This window comes from Petromyzon marinus, unplaced genomic scaffold (genome assembly GCF_048934315.1).
Source record: "Petromyzon marinus isolate PM22_M1 ecotype Great Lakes invasive population unplaced genomic scaffold, UKy_Petmar_22M1.pri1.0 PM_G_Scaffold_138, whole genome shotgun sequence".
NCBI lineage: Eukaryota > Metazoa > Chordata > Hyperoartia > Petromyzontiformes > Petromyzontidae > Petromyzon > Petromyzon marinus.
Window position 1 is genome coordinate 172,255 of NW_027422693.1, and position 27,379 is coordinate 199,633.

At 51.1% G+C, this 27,379-nt stretch overlaps 2 protein-coding genes across 2 annotated transcripts; both read left to right on the forward strand.

Annotated features, from left to right (window-relative positions):
• Window positions 1-7,247: 7,247 nt before the first annotated feature.
• On the forward strand, window positions 7,248-9,646 carry LOC142910087 (uncharacterized). Its single transcript, XM_076059848.1, has one exon. The coding sequence runs from the start codon at window positions 7,376-7,378 to the stop codon at window positions 9,137-9,139; it is 1,764 nt and encodes a 587-aa protein (XP_075915963.1). The 5' UTR covers window positions 7,248-7,375; the 3' UTR covers window positions 9,140-9,646.
• A 4,686-nt stretch (window positions 9,647-14,332) lies between these two features.
• On the forward strand, window positions 14,333-26,985 carry LOC142910082 (volume-regulated anion channel subunit LRRC8E-like). Its single transcript, XM_076059845.1, has 9 exons — window positions 14,333-14,674; window positions 16,484-16,641; window positions 17,102-17,215; window positions 20,488-20,792; window positions 22,071-22,580; window positions 22,838-22,985; window positions 23,729-23,887; window positions 24,538-24,687; window positions 24,880-26,985. The coding sequence occupies exons 2-9, from the start codon at window positions 16,498-16,500 to the stop codon at window positions 25,888-25,890; spliced, it is 2,541 nt and encodes an 846-aa protein (XP_075915960.1). The 5' UTR covers window positions 14,333-14,674; window positions 16,484-16,497; the 3' UTR covers window positions 25,891-26,985.
• Window positions 26,986-27,379: the final 394 nt, after the last annotated feature.

The following is a 27,379-nucleotide window of genomic DNA, read 5'->3' on the forward strand; positions in this document are numbered from 1 at the left end:
GTGTGTGTGTCTGTGTGTATGTATGTGTGTGTCTGTATGTGTGTGCGTATGTGTGTGTGTATGTGTGTGTCTGTGTGTCTGTGTGTGTGTCTCTGTGTGTGTCTGTCTCTGTGTGTGTCTGTGTGTGTGTCTCTGTGTGTGTGTGTCTCTGTGTGTGTGTCTCTGTGTTGTGTCTGTCTGTGTGTGTGTCTGTGTGTGTCTGTGTGTGTCTCTGTGTGTCTCTGTAAGCCTCACGCAGCCCGTCAGGGAGACTACACGGGGGAGACATTTGTGTTGTGTTTGTGTCTCTGTGTGTGTCTGTGTATCTGTGTGTGTGTCTGTGTGTATCTATGTGTGTCTCTGTGTGTTGTGTGTGTGTCTCTGTGTGTGTGTCTCTGTGTGTGTGTCTCTGTGTGTGTGTGTCTCTGTGTGTGATGTGTGTGTCTCTGTGTGTGTGTCTCTGTGTGTGTCTCTGTGTGTGTGTCTCTGTGTGTCTCTGTAAGCCTCATGCAGCCCGTCAGGGAGACTACACGGGGAGACATTTGTGTTGTGTCTGTGTGTCTGTGTGTGTCTGTGTGTGTGTCTCTGTGTGTGTCTGTCTCTGTGTGTGTGTCTGTGTGTGTGTCTGTGTGTGTGTCTGTGTGTGTCTCTGTGTGTCTCTGTAAGCCTCACGCAGCCCGTCAGGGAGACTACACGGGGGAGACATTTGTGTTGTGTTTGTGTCTCTGTGTGTGTCTCTGTCTGTGTATCTGTGTGTGTGTCTGTGTGTATCTGTGTGTGTCTCTGTGTGTTGTGTGTGTGTCTCTGTGTGTGTGTCTCTGTGTGTGATGTGTGTGTGTCTCTGTGTGTGTGTCTCTGTGTGTGTCTCTGTGTGTGTGTCTCTGTGTGTGTGTCTTTGTGTGTCTCTGTAAGCCTCATGCAGCCCGTCAGGGAGACTACACGGGGAGACATTTGTGTTGTGTCTGTGTGTCTGTGTGTGTCTGTGTGTGTGTCTTTGTGTGTGTCTGTCTCTGTGTGTGTGTCTGTGTGTGTGTCTGTGTGTGTGTCTGTGTGTGTCTGTGTGTGTCTCTGTGTGTCTCTGTAAGCCTCACGCAGCCCGTCAGGGAGACTACACGGGGGAGACATTTGTGTTGTGTTTGTGTCTCTGTGTGTGTCTCTGTCTGTGTATCTGTGTGTGTGTCTGTGTGTATCTGTGTGTGTCTCTGTGTGTTGTGTGTGTGTCTCTGTGTGTGTGTCTCTGTGTGTGTGTCTCTGTGTGTGATGTGTGTGTCTGTGTGTGTGTGTCTCTGTGTGTGTGTCTCTGTGTGTGTGTGGTCCCCCTTTTTAAGAAGGGGGACCGCACAGACTGTAACAACTACAGGGGCATCTCACTCCTCAGTGTGCCGGGAAAGGTCCTGGCAAGGATTATTCAGCATCGCCTTGCCAGGCACGCTAAGGAGAGGCTTGCGGAGCCCCAATGCGGTTTCAGGAAAGGGCGGTCCTGCACAGATGCCATATTTTCTCTCCGTCTGCTACAGCAGAGGTGTAGGGAATTCCAACAAGACCTACATCTCTGCTTTATTGACCTGGTCAAGGCCTATGATACCATCAGTAGGCCTGGGCTCTGGGTCGTTCTTCGTGCTTTTGGAGTACCTGACCCTCTGCTCACGATCATTAAGGACCTTCATGATGGTGAGCGGGCCCGGGTAAAACAACGTGGCCGGGAGTCAGAGCCATTCCCTGTACACCTTGGGGTGCGACAGGGATGTCCTCTGGCTCCCACATTATTTAACATCTATTTTGACCACGTAGTTCGTGAAGCCTTCAATAGCTGTACCGGGGGAATCTCCTGGAGCGTGCCACTAAGAGGTGGGGCCTTACCATCAGCCCCACCAAAACTAAGCACCTGCCTGGGTATTTTGTACCATCGGACACTCCACCCCCACAACTCCCAATCGGTGATGGGGCAGTTGTGGAGAGAGTGGAGAGTTTCCCATACCTGGGCAGTGTGCTTATGACTGGCTCCAGTTTAACAGCAGAGGTCTCACTCCGAATCAGTCGAGCGGCAATATCTTTTCATCGGTTGCGTAACGCTGTGTGGAAGCTACCTGGTCTGTCGCTCCACACTAAGCTTCAGGTCTTCTCGGCCACGGTCATTCCCTCCCTTCTCTACGCTTGCGAAATGTGGACCCCCCTAATGGAACATCTTCGCCGGTTAGAAACATTTAGGCTGGCCTGCCTACGATCCATCCTGGGTTTAACCAGACTGGATTGTGTGAGGAGCTCACAAATCCTTGAAAGATCTGGGCAGGGTCCCATCGGTGAGCTCCTCCGGCAGGCAAGGCTGCGATGGCTGGGTCATGTAGCCCGCATGCCCAGCCACCGCATGCCGAAACAGCTTTTGTTTGGCCGAATTGAGGGGGCTAAGCGGGCGCGGCACGGGCTAGAGAAGAGATGGAGTGATGTGATACAGGAGGACGTGGAGCTGAGTGGACTTGCCGATGACTGATACCAGCGGTGTCAAGATCGGCCTCTGTGGAGGAGGCTCGTGAAGGATGCTACTGGGCAGTTGGAGGCAGTCGCCCTCCAACAACAACGGAGGGCGGAGGAGCGACGCTCAGAACGAGCGGAGCGCCGGGTGGCTAAAGCACAGCAGGTTGGCACAGTAGGGGGCACAGGTGGTGCATCAGCCAGTCATCTCAGTCAGTCGACCCGTGGCACCTGGGTCTGCCCAGTGACCTCCTGCCAGCGGGCGTTCGACACTTCACGTGGCCTCAGGGTGCACATAGCCTGGCACAAGCGTCGTGGTGACGTCACCGCCACTTAGTGGCGAATGGCGGTTGTTGTTATTGTTGTGTCTGTGTGTCTGTGTGTGTGTCTGTGTGTTTGTGTCTGTGTGTCTGTGTGTGTGTCTGTGTGTGTGTCTGTGTGTGTGTGTCTGTGTGTCTGTGTGTGTGTGTGTCTGTGTGCTGGGAAAGGTCCTGGCAAGGATTATTCAGCATCGCCTTGCCAGGCACGCTGAGGAGAGGCTTGCGGAGCCCCAATGCGGTTTCAGGAAAGGGTGGTCCTGCATAGATGCCATATTTTCTGTCCGTCTGCTACAGCAGAGGTGTCGGGAACTCCAACAAGACCTACATCTCTGCTTTATTGACCTGGTCAAGGCCTATGATACCATCAGTAGGCCTGGGCTCTGGGTCATTCTTCGTGTTTTTGGCGTACCTGACCCTCTGCTCACGATCATTAAGGACCTTCATGATGGTGAGCGGGCGCGGGTAAAACTACGTGGCCGGGAGTCAGAGCCATTCTCTGTACACCTTGGGGTGCAACAGGGATGTCCTCTGGCTCCCACATTATTTAACATCTATTTTGACCACGTAGTTCGTGAAGCCTTCAATAGCTGTACCGGGGGAATCTCCATATGGTCCAGATATAATGGGAGGCTGATCGATGCCCGGGTGCGGTCAAGGGATGGCTCCCTATTGCTCAACCACGTTATGTATGCTGATGATTTGGTAATAGCTGCTCAGTCAGAGGAGGAGTTGGAGACGCTGCTGCTGGGACTGGAGCGTGACACTAAGAGGTGGGGCCTTAACATCAGCCCCACCAAAACTAAGCACCTGCCTGGGTATTTTGTACCATCGGACACTCCACCCTCACAACTCCCAATCGGTGATGGGGCAGTTGTGGAGAAAGTGGAGAGTTTCCCATACCTGGGCAGTGTGCTTATGACTGGCTCCAGTTTAACAGCAGAGGTCTCACTCTGAATCAGTCGAGCGGCAATATCTTTTCATCGGTTGCGTAACGCTGTGTGGAAGCTACCCTGTCTGTCGCTCCGCACTAAGCTTCAGGTCTTCTCGGCCACGGTCATTCCCTCCCTTCTCTATGCTTGCGAAACGTAGACCCCCCTAATGGAACATCTTCGCCGGTTAGAAACATTTAGGCTGGCCTGCCTACGATCCATCCTGGGTTTAACCAGACTGGATTGTGTGAGGAGCTCACACATCCTTGAAAGATCTGGGCAAGGTCCCATCGGTGAGCTCCTCCGGCGGGCAAGGCTGCGATGGCTGGGTCATGTAGCCCGCATGCCCAGCCACCGCATGCCGAAACAGCTTCTGTTCGGCCGGATTGAGGGGGCTAAGCGGGCGCGGCACGGGCTAGAGAAGAGATGGAGTGATGTGGTACAGGGGGACGTGGAGCTGAGTGGACTTGCCGATGACCGGTACCAGCGGTGTCAAGATCGGCCTCTGTTGTAGAGGCTCGTGAAGGAAGCTACTGGGCAGTTGGAGGTAGTCGCCCTCCAACAACAACGGAGGGTGGAGGAGCGACGCTCACAACAACGAGCGGAGCGCCGGGTGGCTAAAGCACAGCAGGTTGGCACAGTAGGGGGCACAGGTGGTGCATCAGCCAGTCATCTCAGTCAGTCGACCCGTGGCACCTGGGTCTGCCCCGTGACCTCCTGCCAGCGGGCGTTCGACACTTCACGTGGCCTCAGGGTGCACATAGCCTGGCACAAGCGTCGTGGTGACGTCACCGCCACTTAGTGGCGAATGGCGGTTGTTGTGTGCGTGCGTGTGTACTGTGCGTGTGTGTGTACTGTGTGTGCACTGTGCGTGTGTGTGTGTACTGTGCGTGTGTGTGTGTAACGTGTGTGGCGGTAGTCTAGCGGTTAGTGCGCTGCTCTACGAACATAACGACCCGAGTTTGATTCCCGCCCACAGCCAACACCCAGTGACGATTATTTGAACCGGTTCTGGGCCTCCCCTAGGTCGACTCAGCCTCAAGTGAGTACCCGGTGCGGTGTGCAAGCATCGCTACTGGGGAGACAAAGGCGGTCGGGCACGGTGCTGGCCACCCATTCCCTTCGCGTGCCGCGCCGGCCTTCATAGGTGGAGCTGATACTTGCTAACAGCACTTGCCCCAACAGTCTGTTAAGGCTACACGGGGGATCTTTGTCTTTGTATCACCACCCAGGAGTCACGGAGCTTTTGAGGCTCCGAGCCACGTGGGGATCCACAACAGCGTGAGGCGGTGCCACTCACAGGTGAGACTCGGGGATATGTGATTTCTAATCGATAGCCATCCGTCGGTTAACCCATCGCAACTGCTGAGTCTGTCACGCGACTTCCTCCTTCCAGCGAGCCTTTGATGCTTCACGTGGCCTCAAAGTGTACACAGTGTGTACGTATACACAATAATGTCCACGTTGTTGTTGCTGAGTTCACGCACTCATGGGAGGGGGCAATGGAAAATGAATCTGAATCAACTTAAACTCCATCCCCATGAGCTCATGAAGTGCCAGCGGGAGGTGTACCTCGCTAGTGACGTCATGTCACCAAGGTATTCACACTCCCCCAACCCCCGTCCACTGCGTCCTTGAGCGTGACGTCACCTCCGCTTGGGTCACTGCCGATATCAATCCAGTGCCAATCCTTATTTGGGCAAAGCTACACCCAGTGACTGGCGGTACATTAACATAATGTATTCGTTTAAACCGTCGAGAGTTTATTGCGACGGGTTCAGCAGCCACGCCCCATCCCTCGACATATGGGCCGGACTCATTAACATAATTTATTCAGTTACAGCCGCTCATTGTGGGAGGGGCGTGTTTCTTAACCCGGAAGTGACGTCATGTCACCAGCTTACCCACGTGACGTCGCGAGGTAACAGGAGGCTGCTGATCCGCGCTTGCACTGAAATCCGAGGTGAGAAATTCTCATGGTTGTGGTGGTGGTGGTTGTTGTTGTTGTTTACCAAGGTAGAGCCTCTCTCTTGTAGGGATGTCAGTTGAGTAGCAGCGAGCATGGGAATCGATGTCCAGGTTGGAACTTTACAACGTTGGGCCTAGCCACACGGGGCCTTGCCTCCTGCCCTCGCCTGATTGCATTCACTTTAATTATCTCGCTTAAGTTTAATTTGTCTTCACCCGGCTCGCCACTTTGTAACTTTGTTTTATTGTAAATATTCACGCAGTTTTTATTTTCATTTTTTTCACCAGGCCAAGCCCGCTTGAGCTGCTATACCGCTCTTGTTATCAGAAGCGACCTGCCCACAACAACACAAGGTGAGGCTTTGTCAACGTGTGTGAATGTTTTGACTTAAAACTTTGGTGACTGCAGGAATTAATATTCTTGGTTCTTTCGGTAAAGTCACGTAGATAGAAAATAAAATTAAAATAACAATAAAATAAAAAATTGAAAATAAAGCAAAAAACCCACGACGTTTCGATCGCAACACAAGTGGTCTTTATCTTATTGAATTTAATCTGTTATTTTTATTTTCTATCTATGTGACTTGACTGAAAGAACCAACAATACGTGTGTCAATGTATCTATCGGTCAAAGACGCTAAGCGCGTGCCGCTGTTTACTCTGAATGTGTGGAGGGGAACACCTTCACCACGGGGAGAGAGAGACAGAGACACGGATAGCCTCGGCTATGTTGATTATCCTCGATTCATTACTTGGTGGAGTGAGGAAGAATTAATGCTGAGCAGATGAAGGTGACCAGGCATGGTTCTGGTCACACCGCTACCTGTTTACCTATGGCAGTGTGTGACAGTGTCAAGTTTGTGTTTGAAGTAAAGTCTATTAACTCTGTTGAACACGGAGGTTATATCAAAACAATAGTTTATTTTTGTTTTCCTCTGGAACTCTTACTAAGAATGGAAACAGGAGGTGAACACAGCACACACATGCAGCTGAATTCGGAACTGTTCATCCCAGCATTCAAGGACATCTGAGCCTGGATTCACACCTCTAAGTTGCGATTGAACATTAATTCATGCATTTATGCAAACCACAAATAGTATTGTTTTCAACACCTTTTGCTATGTCAGCTGAATTTAGCTTTCATAAATATTCCTTTTGTAGTCAGACAGCCAAATTTGTGTGCTTAGAGTTTTGGGTTAACATTCATCTTGGAAGATATGAAGGCTTCCAGGCATATTAATGACATTTTCCCTCTCATTGTGTGCCATAACAGCCCGTGGAGAGAAACCCTTCAGGTGCACTCTGTGCGGGAAGGCGTTTGCACGTTCATCAAATCTGATGAATTTGTGAAACTTTTTCACTACATCATGAATATATTAATAAGTATAGACGTGTAAGTCACGTGTGCATTCCTCTGTGCCTGACGTGTAGATGGTGTGGATATTATTTTTTTCTGTCTGCAGCTGACGCTTCCTCTGCAGAATTGGTCTGATGGAGCAAAGGCACTCAGCGCAGCTCGGTACGACAAGTCAACAATGCGACCAGCGTGCATACAGCACGGACCGGACTGGAAATCTGACACGGCACCAGAGAAGTCACACAGGAGAGAAACCCTTCAAATGTACTGTGTGTAACAAGGCATTTGCATGGCCATCAGTTTTTCAGAACCACCAGAGAACACACAAGGGAGAGAAACCCTTCAGGTGCACGATGTGCGGGATGGCGTTTGCACAGTCATATAATCTTGTAACACACCAGAGAACACACACGGGAGAGAAACCCTTCAAGTGCAGTGTGTGTGGGAAGGCATTTTCACATTTATCTACTCTTAAAACACACCAGAGAACACACACGGGAGAGAAACCCTTCAGGTGCACGATGTGCGGGATGGCGTTTGCACAGTCATGTAATCTAGTAACACACCAGAGAACACACACAGGAGAGAAACCCTTCAATTGCAGTGTGTGTGGGAAGACATTTTCAGATTCATTTGCTCTTAAAACACACCACAGAACACACATGGGAGAGAAACCCTTCAAGTGCAGTGTGTGTGGAAAGGCATTTTCAGATTCATCTACTCTTAAAAAACACCAGAGAACACACACGGGAGAGAAACCCTTCAGGTGCAGTGTGTGTCGGAAGACATTTTCAGGTTCATCTGCTCTTAAAACACACCAGAGAACACACACGGGAGAGAAACCCTTCAAGTGCAGTGTGTGTGGGAAGGCATTTGCACAGTCATCTGCTCTTAAAAAACACCAGAGAACACACACGGGAGAGAAACCCTTCAAGTGCACTGTGTGTGGGAAGACATTTTCAGATTCATCTGCTCTTAAAACACACCAGAGAACACACACGGGAGAGAAACCCTTCAAGTGCACTGTATGTGGGAAGGCATTTGTACAGTCATTTGCTCTTAAAACACACCAGAGAACACACACGGGAGAGAAACCCTTCAGGTGCAGTGTGTGTGGGAAGACATTTTCACAGTCATCTGCTCTTAAAACACACCAGAGTACACACACGGGAGAGAAACCCTTCAAGTGCAGTGTGTGTGGGAAGGCATTTTCAGATGCATCTACTCTTAAAAAACACCAGAGAACACACACGGGAGAGAAACCCTTCAGGTGCAGTTTGTGTCGGAAGACATTTTCAGGTTCATCTGCTCTTAAAACACACCAGAGAACACACACGGGAGAGAAACCCTTCAAGTGCAGTGTGTGTGGGAAGGCATTTGCACAGTCATCTGCTCTTAAAAAACACCAGAGAACACACACGGGAGAGAAACCCTTCAAGTGCACTGTGTGTGGGAAGACATTTTCAGATTCATCTGCTCTTAAAACACACCAGAGAACACACACGGGAGAGAAACCCTTCAGGTGCAGTGTGTGTGGGAAGACATTTTCACAGTCATCTGCTCTTAAAACACACCAGAGTACACACACGGGAGAGAAACCCTTCAAGTGCAGTGTGTGTGGGAAGGCATTTTCACAGTCATCTGCTCTTAAAACACACCAGAGAACACAGAAGCATCAGAAGATCCACAAGGAGTGCAGTCTGAAATCAGCTTGTGAAAGTCAAAGTGCCGCAATTAGCCCACCCCTCATGAACCACGAACCGGAAGAAAATCCCAGCTTGGACACTTTTAAAGGTATTGAGGTGAAATGTGAAGATGTGATGGTGAAATGTGAAGAGGTAATGGTGAAATGTGAAGAGGTGATGGTGAAGAGGGAAGAGGTGATGGTGAAGAGGGAAGAAGTGATGGTGAAGAGCGAAGAAGTGAAGGTAAAATGTGAAGATGAAGATTCAACTCCAAAATGGGACCTTCACATCGATGGAGGCAACGTAAAGCAGGAGGAGAATTCTGACTGTGAGGCAGATCGAGGCAACTCCCAGAAGTTTGTGGAAGTGGAGGTGTGGGTGGACTTCCTCCGAGACAATACAAAGTCAAGTGGTGACCCGGTAGATGTGTAAGCCAGAGAAGATGTCGCTCCAATAGATGCACCTTTGTCATAGGCCTTTAATGACAAGACCGTGAAGTTGGACACTCAGTTCCTAGGTGCAACCTGCAGAGTAAGGGCGGCCAATCTTTGTGGACCTGTGGGTTGGGTAGATCTCTAGCCAGGAACAAGAGACAATAAGCTCCCAAGCATTCACTATGTTATCATAATTGCATTTACACGGTGCTTGCTTTATCGCCTCGGCAACTCGGAGTTTTGTGTCGTACCTCGTCTGAAGCACTCAAAGAGCATCCCCAAGTAGCAGCTGCCCCTGTGTGGCACAAGGTGGTGGCCCTGCACCGGCCTGCATGTGGACAAGAGCCTGTCAGTAGGGGGCGATGATTGATGCGTTATCTCAGTTGTGTAGTTTGTAGGTAATCTTGATTCGAAGCTTTCGTGACTGCAGGAATCCACACTCTTGAGTTCTTTCGGTAAAGTCACCACGTGGGTAGAAACATAACAGACCACGGCGTTTAGATCACAACACAAGCAATCGTCATCAGGTGGGACAACCACAGCAAGATAAACTGCTGAAGTAGTAGGCGCCTACTACTTCAGCAGTTTCTTCTTATTGCTGCTGTGCTTGTCCCACCTGATGACGATTGCTTGTGTTGCCATCGAAGTGCCGTGATCTATTATTTGTAGCGTAATGTTTAGAATTTGATACATTTTGACCCAGACGCCAGCATGCAACGGCCTACTCGTTTTGAATGACGCAACAATAGTACGTTGTACATACACTGTTAAGCAGACGGTGCGTATTTGTAAAATAACTTCTTGTTAATACGATGTAACGTGATGCAGTCAATTTCGCTGCAGTAATTCAATTTTGTTAATATGCCCGTCAATGATTTAGAATGAATGCTTGTCTGATTGTGCGCGTGCATGTAACATTTTGTCTGAGGGTCAAACATTGAATAAGTGATGTTAGGACAAAGTGTGTGTGTGTGTGTGTTTGGAAGTAACCTGTATAGAGAACTCGGGTGAGACCCGTTGTTCTTGTGATACAGGTCAAAGTGTACTTTTGTGTTTCACGAAGTGTCTGCCTCTGGAGCAACTCATTGTCTTTGAAATAGGGAGCACGCTCGGATCATTCATCAGTTACAAGGCATACCACTTGAAAGTTACACGTTTATGAGGAGGTACATTCTCTACAACACGAATTGTAGTTTTGTCTTATGTGTTGACGTAGATTTTGTCTAACTGGGACTAGAAATGCTCCTTGCTGATTCACGTCTGGATGTTAGTTACCTATCGGTTGAAGCAAACCCCACTGCTGTTGTTGAGACGCTGTGCACCAATAAGGGTCCAACACATTGACGGCCTTCAGGCCAGGAAAGTCACAACATTTGCACACGAAGGACGCATTCACGCAAGTACCCCATGCTCCGTTTTGAAGTTTTAAAATGAAACATCTTTGAATTGTGTTGTGTTTTGAATTAGATGATTTTATTTCTTCATTAAAAGCTTGTATCAATTTACATCTGGAAGACTTCATTGAAAAGGACATTTTTTGTGAATTTTCTCTCAACGTTAAGTAGATGGCCTTGCCGGGGGTTCGGTTCGATGCGGACTTTCACCTGTTTGGGATTGCGGGATCGAGATAAGGCGACACGGAGCTGCTGGCCGTGCGAGAAGACCGCCGTCTGCAGATCGATTCCAACGTAATCGAACGTCTGTCCCTGCGCCTCCGTCGTCCATGCAGGGAGTGCGTAGGTTTGCAGCGCCCCCTGCATGAAAACAACGGAAAGTGCAGCGCTCATCACAGATAGATAAAGTTGTGCTCTTATATTTAAAATGTTATTTTATAAAGTGATGTTGAAATCGAAAAGTGTTTGGCCAGTTCATGATTGCAATCAGATTGATTCATTTATTATGAACCACATATTTGGCTTTTGTGGTCCTGTTGAGCTAAAGTTGGAAAAAGTCCGTGACTATAACTTCGCTCAATATTGTAAACGTGTTTCTATTATTTAGTTATTGTTTAATACAAACTACTTCAGATAATGGGTTTCAAGATGTACTTGAATGGCACGTTCGTTGTTCCGGTGTTTAATGGCTTGGACGTCATGGCAAATGGTGTATGACGTCACAAAGCAGTCCTTAAAAGGGCCTCAATGCACGTTGGTGTGTGACGTCTCAAAGCAGTCCTTACAAGGGCCTCAATGCACGTTGGTGTATGACGTCACAAAGCAGTCCTTATAAGGGCCTCAATGCACGTTGGTGTATGACGTCACAAAGCAGTCCTTACAAGGGCCTCAATGCACGTTGGTGTATGATGTCGCAAAGCAGTCCTCATAAGGGCCTCAATGCACGTTAGTGTATGACGTCACAAAGCAGTCCTTATAAGGGCCTCAATGCACGTTGGTGTAGGACGTCACAAAGCAGTCCTTACAAGGGCCTCAATGCACGTTGGTGTATGACGTCACAAAGCAGTCCTTATAAGGGCCTCAATGCACGTTGATGTATGACGTCACAAAGCAGTCACGAGGCCGTCCCACAGCGCGACAAACGTGGTTTCCTCCTCCACCCCCCCTCCCCACCGAAATCTTTGGCCTTTCCGCGGTGAGAGCGTGGAGCGGTTTTGCAATTTTTGCAAAATTTGGGCACAAAGCGGCGGTAATACGACAAAGCTGCAAACGTCACCCACCGACGTGGGGGTTGGCCATGTTGCGCACGCACGCAGTTTTGTTGGGGTCCGTGGCTATCCCGGACTCGCTGACGATGTGCCCCAAGTAGCGAGATGACACTCCTGTGCTTTAAACGTAAGATTGGCCGCCAGAACGTTTAACAAACACCGATCGCGACCGCTGCAGCTGCTCCTGGAACATGCATCCGAAGACGATCACGTGGTCCAAATAAATAAGGCACGAGTCCCATTGGAGGCCTGCTAGGACCAGCTGCGTGAGTCGCTGGAACGTGACCGGAGCCGAGTGGAGTCCCATCGGGAGACAATTAAACTGGAACAGAGCCCGAGGTGTTCAGAACGCAGGATTTGGTTTAGAGCTCTCATCAAGAGGCAACTGCCAACACCCCGACGACAAGTCAAGTGTGGTAGAAAACCCACACGGCCGACAGGGCATCCAAAGAATCGTCCATCCGTGGGAGCGGGTGTGCATCTGCCACGGAGACCCTGTTCAATTTGTGGAAATCCACGCGAAGCCGCAGACTCCCATCGTGTTTCTTAACGGGAACAACGAGAGCTCCCCTCGTCGACCGCAGTGGCGAACGTGGTCCTCCTCCTGACGACTGAGCCCGTGTGAATTCTGGCGTACTGAAGCGGCGTTGCCTGTGTCAATGCGGTGCTGCCATCAGGGACGTGCGGCCAAAGTGTCATATTTACCCTGACTGAAAATGTTTTGAAAATTCGCCCCGCCGCTCGCCGGATAAAATCGGAATTCTTGCAGCGCAGCGCGTCCATCCATGATTCGCCCGGCTCGCTCCTCCGCTTCACCGTGGCCACGAGACATCTGTGGTCGCCTTGCCGGCCTCCCCACGACACGCGGCCACTGCGTGGGCCAGAACGGTGCCCGCCTGGACGACCGCAGCACCCAGGCCGACGTTGAACACTCTGAACGGCTACGTATGCATAGTCACACCGTTAGTGTCAGTAGCATAACTCTCAACCACTTATCAGTGCCCTACCTTATCACAGACCAACTCAGACCTTACTGATCACCCCGTGGCCCTTATAAATCTCAACGTTCATCCTATACATTATACTACACTATACACTACACAGCTGTCAACCCCTTATCGGCGCTCTGCCTTATTACAGACCAATTCAGACCTTGTCGATCACCCCGTGCCCCTTATAAATCTCAACGTTCATCCTATACATTATACTACACTATACACTACACAGCTGTCAACCCCTTATCAGTGCCCTACCTTATTACAGACCAATTCAGACCTTACTGATCACCCTGTGCCCCTTATAAATCTCAACGTTCATCCTATACATTATACTACACTATACACTACACAGCTGTCAACCCCTTATCAGTGCCCTACCTTATTACAGACCAATTCAGACCTTACTGATCACCCCGTGCCCCTTATAAATCTCAACGTTCATCCTATACATTATACTACACTATACACTACACAGCTGTCAACCCCTTATCAGTGCCCTACCTTATTACAGACCAATTCAGACCTTACTGATCACCCCGTGCCCCTTATAAATCTCAACGTTCATCCTATACATTATACTACACTATACACTACACAGCTGTCAACCCCTTATCAGTGCCCTACCTTATTACAGACCAATTCAGACCTTACTGATCACCCCGTGCCCCTTATAAATCTCAACGTTCATCCTATACATTATACTACACTATACACTACACAGCTGTCAACCCCTTATCAGTGCCCTACCTTATTACAGACCAATTCAGACCTTACTGATCACCCCGTGCCCCTTATAAATCTCAACGTTAATCCTACAAAGTCCCATCACAAAGAAGAAACACAAACAAATCGACACGGATTTGTATTGTTGTTTGCCCGTATTGAAACGGCTGTACGCCCCTACGGGCCTGAGAACTCACTTTGCCTGCGCAAAGACCACGACGGGGTAAAAGCGTGATGGGCTTCTACAGCTCCGCAATAGTCGAGTGTGAATAGTCGCCTAATAGTCGTTATTGGCTATCAGAGGTTCTCCCCAACAACCAGTCAAACAACGTGTGGGCGGTCACCTTGGGTAGGGGGGTGTGTGGTGGCTTCTCCCTTACCAAGATGGCAACCCCCCTCCCACCACGAGTCACGTAGTGTTGACATTTTGTGGGTGTTTTTTAATTGGTCAACTCCATTGTACGTGATATTGAACTTTATTTCATAGCCCGGATTAAGGCCCATGGTAAATAGCATAGACTAGATAAGGCGCTGCTGCGTTTCGGACTATACCAAACATAGCCCGGAAGAGGGGGAGGGGTATGAAAAGCATCAAAACTCAAGACGCGCTGAATAAATGTAGCGAATTTGTTTGATGTTTAATTATTTCATCCATAGCGACAAGAAGCAAGAGGGGCTCGCTAGCGTTAGTGAACGGTGGGGTTTGCTGTGTACCCCCCTAAATTAAAACAATTTAAGTTCGCCAGTTACATTCACCCCTTCCTCGCCCGCTGCTCGCGTTGGTTTCGCCCACGACCCTCTCCCTCCACCACCAAAGTGTCGCGTTTTGGCGGGAGAAGGCGGCTGTGTGTTCTGAGGAGACTAACAACCACCACCATCACAACATCTATAATCATAAGTATAACTACTACTATAATAACAACAACATCTACAATCATAACTATAACACTAATAATAACATCAACAACTTACAACAGCAATAATATAAACAATAATAACATCAACAACTTACAACAGCAATAATATAAACAATTACAATAGTAATAAAAACATGAACTGCTTTAATAACTAATACTGTAACATCAACAACTACTACGACTATAATAAAACAAAAACGTGAACGAGAGCGAGCGACACAACAACGAGGGCGGTGAGTGAGAGAGTGGAGCCGACCTCTCGCCCTCACAGCCTGAGGCCCACAAAGACGCGCGGGCTCTGTCAGCCTCACGCAGCCCGTCAGGGAGACTACACGGGGAGACATTTGTGTTGTGTCTCTGTGTGTGTTGTGTGTGTGTGTCTCTGTGTGTGTGTCTCTGTGTGTGTGTGTCTGTGTGTGTCTCTGTGTGTGTCTGTGTGTGTGTCTCTGTGTGTGTGTGTGTGTCTGTGTGTGTCTGTCAGCCTCACGCAGCCCGTCAGGGAGACTACACGGGGAGACATTTGTGTTGTGTCTGTGTGTGTATGTGTGTGTGTCTGTGTGTGTCTCTGTGTGTGTGTGTCTCTGTGTGTGTCTGTGTGTGTGTCTGTGTGTGTGTCTGTGTCTCTGTGTGTCTCTGTGTGTGTCTCTGTGTGTGTCTCTGTGTGTGCGTGTGTCTCTGTGTGTGCGTGTCTCTGTGTGTCTCTGTGCGAGTCTCTGTGCGAGTGTCTGTGTGCGTGTTTCTGTGCGTGTGTCTGTGTGTGTGTCTCTGTGTGTGTGTGTCTCTGTGTGCGTGTGTCTGTGTGTGTGTGTGTCTCTGTGTGCGCCTCTGTGTGTGTCTGCCTGTGTGTGCGTGTGTCTCTGTGTGTGCGTGTCTCTGTGTGCGTGTCTGCCTGTGTGTGTCTCTGTGTGCGTCTTTGTTGCCTGTGTGTGTCTGCCTCTGTGTGTGTCTCTGTGTGCGTGTCTGTGTGTGCGACTTTGTTGCCTTGTGGGGAGCGATAGTGTAGCGGTTAGCGCGCTGCGCTATGAACCTGGCGACCCGGGTTCGATTCCCGCTCACGGCCAACACCAGTGACGATTATCTGAACCGGTCCCGGGCCTCCCCTAGGTCGACTCAGCCTCAAATGAGTACCTGGTGCGGTGTGTAAACATTGCCACTAGGGAGACAAAGGCGGTCGGGCGTGGTGCTGGCCACCCACCCCCTCGTGTACCGTTCCGGCCTTCATAGTTGCTCGCTAACAGCACTTGCCCCTACAGTCTGTTAAGGCTACACAGGGGATCTTTGTCTTTGTTGCCTGTGTGTGTGTCTGTGCGAATGTCTCTGTTTGCGAGTGTCTCTGTGTGCGTGTCTCTGTGTGTGTGTCTCTGTTGCCTGTGTTGGTGTCTCTGTGTGCGTCTTTGTTGCCTGTGTGTGTCTCTGTGCGCGTGTCTCTGTGTGTGTTTCTGTGTGTGTTTCTGTGTGTGTGTCTGTGTGTGTGTGTCTCTGTGCGTGTCTCTGTGTGCGTGTCTCTGTGTGTGTGTCTCTGTGTGTGTGTGTGTCTGTGTGCGTGTCTCTGTGTGCGTGTCTCTGTGTGTGTGTCTCTGTTGCCTGTGTGCGTGTCTCTGTGTGTGTCTTTGTTGCCTGTGTGTGTGTCTCTGTGCGCGTGTCTCTGTGTGTGTCTCTGTGTGTGTGTTTCTGTGTGTGTGTTTCTGTGTGCGTGTCTCTGTGTGTGTGTTTCTGCGCGCCTGATGTCTGCGTGTGTGTCTCTGTGTGTGTCTCTGTGTATGTGTCTCTGTGTGCGTGTCTCTGTGTGTGTGTCTCTGTGTGTGTGTCTCTGTGTGTGTGTCTCTGTGTGCGCGCCTCTGTGCGAGTGTCTCTGTGTGCGTGTTTTTGCGCGCCTGATGTCTGCGTGTGTGTCTCTGTGTGTGTCTCTGTGTGTGTCTGTGTGTGTGTGTCTCTGTGTGTGTGTCTCTGTGTGTGTCTCTGTGTGCGTCTCTATGTGCGCGTCTCTGTGCGAGTGTCTCTCTGTGCGTGTTTCTGCGCGCCTGATGTCTGCTTGTGTGCAGTCTCGGCCCGAGTCATGATTCCCATCGGAGCCCTGACCTCCTCCTTCTCATTGGAGGGTCACCAGGACCTCAAGATCCTTCAGCCCTGGTGGGACGTGTTGTGCGACATGCTCTCCGTGCCCATGTTCATGATCGGCATCTTTGCCGGGATGCTGCAGGTGCGTCGTTCCAACAACGCTCCAGAGAGCCCCCCCACGCACATTCATCAATGTCGCCGCCTTGCTCATGGATATTGTATAACATCGCGCCACGGTGGCCGGGAGATATTGACGACCTCGCCTGGTATGTAGGAGGTCATAGGTTCCATCCCCGACCCCTGCTGCATATTCGGACTCTGCGTATGTCTCATCAGCACGGTGGCCGCGAGATGTTAACTACCTCGCCTGGCACGCAGGAGGTCGTGGGTTCCAACTCTGCGTGCGAGCTAACTCAAAGCGCTGGCTAGAGAGCGAATCTTGGGTCGATATGGGTTGCCCCCCCCCCCCGTACACACCGGGAATCGCGCAAAGTGAACCACCTGCGTGGAGCGGCGTCCTCCAGGAGACCACACAGCGTCACGTGACCATGACGACCGCTCCTCACGGTCACGCGGTACCCACTTCCCCCGCCTCCGCCCAGAACATGAACGAGCGCATCCTGTGTGTGCCGGTGCCGAGCGGCTTCGACGTGGATCTGAAGGAGTGGAACGAGACTGTGCTGAGGGACCTCGTGGCCAACCCCAGGGCCCACAGGGTGAGTGAGGGTCCCCCTCGGGCCGGCTCGGCACCACCGTGCAGGGGGGGAACCGCTGGTTGCCAGCGGAAAGGCCGGCTGCGCCACCGACAGTTGCCCGAGGAATAGTGTCATGTATAGTGTAGTGTATAGTGTAGTGTATAGTGTAATGTATAGTGTCTATAGTAGTGTAGTGTATAGTGTAGTGTATAGTGTAATGTATAGTTCATAATAAAGGTTTTTGGGTTAGATCGCGTTTATTTATAAATGTGTCGTAACCCTCCACCACCCGACACGGCCAATCAGCAAAAAAAAAAGTGTCACGTTGACAAAAGACAAATAATTCACTACTTTAGCCCACCGGTGTGTTGAAGAGTGAATCCACATTTACAGTTTGAGTACTGTGACGTTTCGCTGGTAGAGCTAATATTTACTTTTGGAACTTTGCTATTCCCAATTATTTTAGCAACCTCATGTCTAGTTATCTCTGCCTCATTATGTGGAAGGAGTCTAACTGCTGATTCTACCTCAGCAATTATCTCATCCACTGGAATTGTGCGTGGGGTAACGGCAAAAGCCTTAAGAGAGCTGCGTGTAAATAAGGATATCCAAATCCTAGCAGCTGATAAAGGCCGCACTACTGTAGTGATGTCACGAGCCGATTATGATAATAAAATTAGAAATTTACTAGAGGAAAGTACTTACATTAAAATTAAACGAGATCCAACTAATACTTTAGAACGTAAGACCACTGCAATAATTGCAAATTCATTAATCCCTAAAAATGAGCAATACCTAATTAAGCCAAGGGCCTCAAAACCACCTAGACTCTATGGGCTACCAAAGATTCATAAAATCGGCATCCCATTACGACCCATAGTCAGTACAATTGGCTCTGCCACATATCAATTAGCAAAATATATAACCAAACAAATACAGCCCTACATCGGTAAGACATCTTCATTCATAAAAAATTCAGAACATCTTGTGAATGTGATTAAAGATATTAAACTTACTCCTGATGATATTCTGGTAAGTTTTGATGTGATTTCTCTATTCACTAAGGTTCCAGTGGACGAATCGCTTAAATTACTTGATACACTAGTAAAGAAAACCGGTTTACCAAAAGATATTCCGAAACTTGCTGGCCATTGTTTAAATAACACTTACTTCTTATGGAGAGGGGATTTCTTTAAACAAAAAGAAGGAGCAGTAATGGGTTCTCCTTTATCTCCTGCTATAGCAAATTTGTACATGGAAAACTTTGAAATAAGAGCACTTGCCTCGAGCACATTAAAACCATCCTTTTGGTTTAGATATGTGGATGACACTTTGGTTGTCTGGCCACATGGTAAAGATACACTTAATGATTTTCTAAATCATCTCAATGCACAAAACCCGGCCATCCAGTTCACCATGGAAATGGAGGTGAATAACACACTCCCATTCCTAGATATTTTGCTTGGACATGGCCTAAACGGTAAAATAACACACAGCGTTTACAGAAAGCAAACGCACACTGATGCCTATCTGAATGCAGAATCACATCATCATCCAGCTCAGAAATCCTCTCTTATCAAGACGCTCATACATCGGGCTAAAACAGTGTCAGATGGTGAGAGTCTAGTGAGAGAGATTAAACACGTTAAAGACGCACTACGACAGAATGGCTACAATAATGCTCAAATTAACAGAGCATTGAATGCCAAATCACGATCGCAAAGCAATACTGCTGAAAGCGACCAGATTGTTAAAACAATAAAAATTCCATATATCTCAGGAGTAACTGACAAATTAGCCCGTGTTTTGCAAAAGCAAAACATTACAGTAAGATTTGGTACAGTACACAATATTCAAAAACTAGTATCTTGCACTAAAGACGCATTACCTAAACTATCAACAGAAGGTGTATATCGGATTAATTGTTCATGTGGCAGCTGCTACATTGGGCAGACGGGACGTAACATCAGCGTAAGACTAAAAGAACATCAGAGAAATATTAAATTATCTCAAACACAACTGTCGGCAGTGGCAGAACATGCTTGTCAACAAGGACACTCAATTGATTTTGACAATGTTGCAGTGGTGTGTAAAACTAATTATTACTGGCAAAGACTAATTAGAGAATCCATTGAAATTGAGAGGAACAAGAATAACTTTAATCGCTCTGACAGCTACCGGCTTAGTGCGGCCTGGAAGCGTATTATTAAATAATACACATTACATTTTGATTTAAAGAATTACTAATCTACAACTCATTACTAATCATAACCAATGACTGATTACTAATCGATTATATAATTACAATACCCCCCCCCTCCGCCTCTAATCACTGCACCTGATATGAGTTAAGTGATGACGTCATCCTGCTGCTCTATATAAAACCGGGAGCAAGCGAGGGCTTTACCATTCTGGCGAATTGCCCGATGATGCTGGATGTATTTACCAGCGAAACGTCGTACTCAATCTGTAAATGTGGATTCACTCTTCAACACACCGGTGGGCTAAAGTAGTGAATTATTTGTCTTTTGTCAACGTGACACTTTTTTTTGCTGATTGGCCGTGTCGGGTGGTGGAGGGTTACGACACATTAAAATAAACGCGATCTAACCCAAAAACCTTTATTAAGAATAATATTGGTCGCGAAAGCCTACGTGTTAAACTGTAATGTATAGTGTCTATAGTAGTGTAGTGTATAGTGTAATGTATAGTGCAGTGTATATTGTAATGTACATTATAGTGTAATGTATAGTGTAGTGTAATGTATAACGTGTGGTGTAATGTATAGTGTAGTGTAATGTATAGTGTAGTGTAATGTATAGTGTAATGTATAGTGTAGTGAATACTATAATGTGGTGTGTAGTGTATAGTGTAATGTATAGTGTATTGTAATATATAGTGTAGTGTATAGTGTAATGTATAGTGTAGTGTATAGTATAACGTGTGGTGTGTAGTGTATAGTGTAATGTATAGTGTAGTGTATAGTAGTGTAGTGTATAGTGTAATTTATAGTGTAGTGTATATTGTAATGTACGTGATAGTGTAATGTATAGTGTAATATATAGTGTAGTGTATAGTGTAATATCCTAGTACAGCACACCAGTGTGTTGGAGAGCAAAGCCACAACATTGACGATCTTGAGTACGGTGACGTTTTGCCAGTAATTACAACCGGCATCATCAGGCGAAAGCCAGATTTGAGCCAGCTCTGTCACCCTGCAAGGGAGGGGCATGCGATATCACCGCCACGCCAGTTCACTTTGCCCTTCTGCGTGCGTTCCCACACTCGCCCAGACCGGCTTCGACCAGTACCAGTACCGGTTGATCAACCAGTTCTGCTACGACAACGCGGTGCTGTGGATCAGCAAGTACTTCCCGCACCTCGTGGTGCTGCACACGCTCGTCCTGACGGCCACCAGAAACTTCTGGTTCAGGTTCCCGGAGACGAGCTCCAAGATTGAGCACTTTGTGTCCGTGCTGGGCAAGTGCATGGATTCGCAGTGGACCACGCACGCCGTCCACGAGGCCGCGCTTGATGGGGTGGCAACAACGGCGGCGGCGTTGCGGCCGTCGCTGCCCGCCACGGCGGGGAGCTGCAGGTCAGAAGGGGGCTGACGGAGAGACGGCCCACGGCTCCTTCCTGGTTATTATTATCCCCTCTCTTGCCTTTGTCATTCCTTCCCCCCTTAAGTAAAAAAAACCTAAAAAGTTCCCCTTTCTCCCTGCAGGGGGACCCCGCGTGGGTTTGGGGCAGCGAGCCCGTTCACACATATCTCTATCCCCCTGCGTTTCATAACCGGTTTGGCTTACGGTTGGCGGTGTGCGTGTGTGTGTACGTGTGTGTGACGTGTGTGTGGGGAGCGGTAGTATAGCGGTTAGCGCGCTGCTGTGGTATGAACCTGGCGACCCGGGTTCGATTCCCGCTCACGGCTAACACCAGTGACGATTATCTGAACCGGTCCTGGGCCTCCCCTAGGTCGACTCAGCCTCAAATGAGTACCTGGTGTGGTGAATAAAAACATTGCCACTGCGGAGACAAAGGCGGTCGGGCGTCGTGCTGGCTGCCCACCCCCTCGTATACCGTTCCAGCCTTCATAGGTGCTCGCTAACAGCACTTGCCCCTACAGTCTGTTAAGGCTATACGGGGGATCTTTGTTTTGTTTTTGTGGGGAGCGGTAGTGAAGCGGTTAGCGACCTGCGCTATGAACCCGGCGACCCAGGTTCGATTCCCGCTCACGGCCAAGACCAGCGACGATTATCTGAACCAGTTCTGGGCCTCCCCTAGGTCGACTCGGTCTCAAATGAGTACCTGGTAAACATCGCCACTGGGGAGACAAAGGCGACCAGGCGTGGTGCTGGCCACCCACCCCCTCTTGTACAATTCCAGCCTTCATAAGTGCTCGCTAACAGCACTTGCCCCTACCGTCTGTTAAGGCTATACAGGGGATCTTTGTGTGCGTGTGTGATGTGGGTGTCTGTGAGTCTGTATGGGTCTTTGTGGGTCTCTACGGGTCTCTGTGAGTCTCGATGGGTCTCTGCGGGTATCTGTGAGTCTCTATGGGTCTCTGTGGGTCTCTATGGGTCTCTGTGGGTCTCTGTGGGTCTCTGTGAGTCTCTATGGGTCTCTGAGTCTCTAAGGATCTCTGTGAGTCTCCATGGGTCTCTGTGAGTCTCTATGGGTCTCATTGAGTCTCTATGGGTCGCTGAGTCTCTATGGGTCTCTGTGAGTCTCTATGGGTCTCTGTGGGTCTCTGCGGGTCTCTGTGAGTCTCTATGGGTCTCTGAGTCTCTAAGGGTCTCTGTGAGTCTCTATGGGTCTCTGTGCTTCTCTGCGTCATGACGCGTTGCCCGATGTCCACGCAATCCCACGTACGCAGCGACCCGAGATCCGGCGAAATCCCCATGGAGAAGCTGCCTCCTGAGTCTCCGCCGGGACCGCCCCGGCCCTCCGTCCAGTTTGTCGACCCCGGCGAGGCCGCACCACCCGACCGGTCCCCCCCGGGGCAGAGCGAGGACCGGCGGACGCCATCGGATGATCGCATCCTGGACAAGAAGGAGGGCGAGCAGGCCAAGGCTCTCTTCGAGAAGGTGAAGAAACTCCGCGCTCACACGGAGGCGGGCGGCGGGCTCCACAGGATATACGTGTTGCAGACGGCGGCCCGCTTGCTGCAGGCGCTGGTGGTGCTCGCGTACACCGGCTACGCCTGCCCCAATATGCGCTACCACATCCACTGCGTGGAAGGCGAGTACATCACGGGCTACGGGAACTTCTACTGCGTCCACGGGCTGTGGCGCATCTTCCGCATGATGTGGATGGCCTACGCGACCACGATGTGTGTTTACGCGCTCACCTGTGCCTACGTCGTCTACTGGGTGGTGACCTGCAGGTGAGAGGGGGGGGGGCGGCGGTGCTGCCGCAGAGCGGTTGTGTGGCACCGGATCGCCGTCTGGCAGCCTTCTGGCTTTGGCCTACGGGCTTTTCGGCGATCGTGGAGACGCGGTTAGCGCGGACGGCGACACTGCAACAAAGATCTAAATGTAACGTTTTACTATTGGCTTCGTGGGAGATCTTCCGCGTCGGGACAAGGGTCGACGGGCACTGAGTTCTCTGTGCTGGGGGGTGGGGGGGGCGCTGACACTGCAGGCTCAAGGAGTACAGCTTCGCGGAGACGCGCCAGGAGACGGGGGTGGACGACATTCCGGATGTGCGCAACGACTTCGCCTTCCTCCTGCACCTAGTGGACAAGTACGACCCCTGCTACGCATCCAAGTTCTCCGTCTTCCTGTCCGAGGTGAGGAGAAGCCGCTCGCAGAGCACGCTGTGCGCTGCACGCACGCCGTACACTGGACGGAGCCGACCGCGCTGATCTGAGATGCGGGGTTAGGACAACAAACTGTGGGTCTCTGTGTGGTGAGCGTGGTGCTGGCCACCCACCCCCTCGTGTGCCGTTCTGGCCTGGCCTGCATCGGTGCTCGCTAACAGCACTTGCCCCAACAGTCCATCGAGGCTATACGGGGGGATGTTGAGTCTTTGGGTCTCTGTCTGAGTCTATGGGCCGTGTTAGTCTATGTGTAATGACAGGGTGCCACCTGTCGGCCTGGAGGGGTAATTATAGTTATGGGCAAGTTATGTAATGACTAATTATAAGGGGGGGGGCGTATCGGTAGTAAAGGTCAAAGGCTGAGTCAGACCGCAAGCTCCGGGAACCTGCTTGAAGATTCTGGAAGGGGACGTGGCCGGAGGCGGGGCTTGGCCGCACCGGGGTGTACATGAGGGGGTCCTGAGTCCTGGCTGCGCTAAGTCAAGTAACTGTGTAGTTGGACGCCGACGATGGGGTTGTGTAGCTACGTAGAGATGTTTACATATACGTATCGTCCAGTGTGAGAATAAATAAGAAGGCCTCTACGCGATGTGTCTCGGAAGCTGCTCACTACATATGTATAACATGGGGCGGTACGGCTCATTGGGCCCTCGCTGCTGAAACAAATAAAATCCATCCACGCTTGGCTGCTGGTGCTGTTGCTGCTGCTGCAGGTGAGCGAAAATAAGCTGAGGCAGGTCAACGTGGATCAAGCGTGGACCCTGTCGCATCTGACGGGGCTACTGGAGATCAACGCGCAGGGCGAGAGCGAGCTACGCCTCTGCAAGCTGGCAGCGGTGCCAGTGGACACATACCGCCTCACTCAGATACAGGTGCCCGTGGACACACCCATGCACCCACCCACCCACCCACCTGCTCACTCACCCACCAATTCACTCACCTAGACACCCACTTACCCACCAACTCGCCCACACACCCACCCAACCACTCTCGCACACACCCACCCACTTGCTCACTCACCCACTCGCTTGCCAACACACCCACTCATGCACACACCCACCCACACACCCACTCACTCACTCACCAACCCACTCACCCACACACCCACCCACTCACCCATACACCCACCAACTCACACACCCACTGACCCACTAACTCACCCACACACCCACCCACTCATCCAGACACCCACTTACCCACCAACTCACCCACACACCCACCCAACCACTCGCGCACACACCCACCCACTTGCTCACTCACCCACTCACTCGCCAACACACCCACCCACGCACACACCCACCCACACACCCACTCACTCACTAACCCACTCACCCACACACCCATCCACTCACCCATACACCCACCAACTCACACACCCACTCACCCACCAACTCACTCACCCACACATCCACTCGTCTACCAACTCACCCACTCGCCCAACCAACTCACCCACATACCCACTGACCCACACACCCACTCACCCACCAACTCACTCACCCTCATACCCAATCCCCCACCGAAGGTGCTGACGCTGGACTCGATGCACGGGGTGGCGCTGGGGGCGGCGGTGGTGCAGTTGGTGAACCTGCACCAACTCCGGCTGCTGAACTGCACCGTGAGCGTTGACAATCGCGCACTCGCCTTCCTCAGCGAGGAGCTGCACCAGTTGGAGGTGCGTGGGTGGGTGGATGGGCGGGCGGGCGCGAGGGTGGGTCGGTCGGAGCGGTCCATTCGGCTCCACTGACCCGGCCATGACATCACCAAAAAGTCACCTCCCCCACCAAATGTATTTAAGTCGCAGTGTCGGGGACCGATATTCACCGTTGCCGTTCGCGGCGTCCGCCCCCCCCGCGCCCTCTTGCAGGTGAAGTTTGCGGTCAAGGCGGAGGTCCCGGGCTGGCTGCGTGAAATGCGCCACCTGGAGGAGCTGTCCCTGGAGGGGCCCCTGACGCCCGCGCTCCTTAAGCCGCTGGGCGGCCTCAGGCGCCTGCGGGGCCTGCGCCTGACGACAAGCGTCGCCCGCCTCCCGCCCGGCCTGGCCGCCGTCGCTGGCGGCGGCCTGCGCTCGTTCGCCCTCGACAACGGCGGCGTGCGCCTCGAGTCGCCGGCGCCCCTGAGCAAGCTGCGCGGCTTGGAGACGCTGCGGCTGACGCGCTGCGGCCTGGAGCCCGCCGAGCTTCCGCGGCCCCTGCTGGCGCTGGGACGCTTGAGCGACCTCGACCTGTCCCGCAACGGCCTCCGCTCGCTGGGCGACGGCGATGACGCGTCGCTGCCGGCGGCCGCCTGGGAGCGCCTCGCCGTCCTGCGCCTTTCGGACAACGCCCTCGTGAGCGTCCCACGGTTCGCGGCGGGGGCGGGGTCGCCGGCCCTGCGCTCGCTCTTCCTCGACGGGAATCTCATCGAGGGCGAGCTGCCCGCGGGGCTGCTCCGCCTGCACGACCTGCGCGTCCTCGACCTGAGCCGCAACGCCATCGCTGCCCTGCCGCCCGACGTGTGGCTGCTGACTCAGCTGAGCACCCTCCTTCTGTCGGGCAACGCCCTGCGGCGTCTGCCCGATGAGTTGTTCCGGTGCGAGGGATTGCGGACGCTGGCGCTCGCCAACAACGAGCTGTGCGAACTCAGCGGCCTGGTGGGGAGGCTGAGGAGGCTGCGCAGGTTGGAGCTGGTGGGGAACCGGCTGACGGAGCTGCCGGCCGAGCTGGGGGAGTGCGCGGAGCTGAGGCGCGGGGGGCTGGTGGTGGAGGAAGAGCTCTTCGAGTCGCTGCCCGCGCGGGTGAAGGAGGCGATGCGGGGCGAGCCCAGCAGAACGACGCAGAGCCCCTCTGGAAGCCGGGAGAGAAACGCAAGAAACTGGGAGGGAACCCCAAGACACTGAGATGCTTTTACCAGTAATTACAACCACGACCTCCTGTATATCAGATAAGGTAGTTAACGTCTCAATTACCAAGGCGTAGACACCAATGAAGGTCCAGACGACCAGCGGACTGAGTTTGGGCCGAGTGGGTCGCACACGTCCAGTAAGTCTAGGGTGGGCCTAATAATACACGGTCTTGTGTCTGTGTTTTATTGATCGAACAGTTGGTTCATGTAGCCGCAAACTACAGTTATGCGCATTGAATAATCCGTGGCTGAAAGTCACGTGAAGTAGCTTGTCTGATAATTTGTATAATCTCCCCCTGTTCTATCTCCCCCTATTCTACAGTGAGAGTGAGTGGAGTTTGTATGATTAGGGGTTGACAGGTCTGGGTGTAGGCACTGAATAGGGATTGACAGGTCTGGGTGTAGGCACTGATAAGGGGTTGACAGGTCAGGGTTTAGGCATTGATTAGAGATTGACAGATCTGGGTGTAGGCATTGATTAGAGATTGACAGTCTGGGTGTAGGCATTGATTATAGATTGACAGGTCTGGGTGTAGGCACTGATAAGGGGTTGACAGGTCTGGGTGTAGGCATTGATTAGAGATTGACAGGTCTGGGTGTAGGCATTGATTAGAGATTTACAGGTCTGGGTGTAGGCACTGATAAGGGGTTGACAGGTCTGGGTGTAGGCATTGATTAGAGATTGACAGGTCTGGGTGTAGGCATTGATTAGAGATTGACAGGTCTGGGTGTAGGCACTGATAAGGGGTTGACAGGTCTGGGTGTAGCCATTGATTAGAGATTGTTAGGTCTGGGTGTAGGCATTGATAGGGGGTTGACAGGTCTGAGTGTAGTCACTGATAAGGGGTTGACAGGTCTGAGTGTAGTCACTGATAAGGGATCTAACACCAAAATAAATACAAAACCTGTATTAGGGGAAGCCACCGTTGACCAATTTGGACCCCCGGTTTTTTGTTTTTCTCCGTTGGCTCCAAGCGCTTGATCATAACCCCCAGCTTTTAAGGGCGGTCCGTGAATCGCTTCTTCTCGCCGCTTCCGCCGGGATGCTCGAGAGCGTGAATGCAAACATTAAAACGCTTCCCCATCTTGACCAGGCTGTCTTTGTTTGCTGCGTCCTGTTGATTTCGTTGCCTTGGGTGTTCTGATTGTCTCTGCGAGGCCATGCCGCCAGGACCCTCCTTGAAGAGACGCGCGGCCAAAGGAGATGCTGATACACATGGACCCAGAGCTGGAAACCCAGCATCTCGATGTCTCCGTCTTAACCATTGCAAATCCCCAGAGAGACACAGCCATTATGAATCCATTGAGAAAGAGAGAGAGCGCTATTATGAATCCCCTGAGAGAGAGAGAGACAACCATTATAAATCCTCTGTGTGTGTCAGTGTGTGTCAGTTTGTGTGTGTGATTTAATCCCATCTGTAAAGGATGTGATTCCTGACATGCAATAGCCTGTTGTCTAGAAACGGAGTTATGGTTGCGGCAGC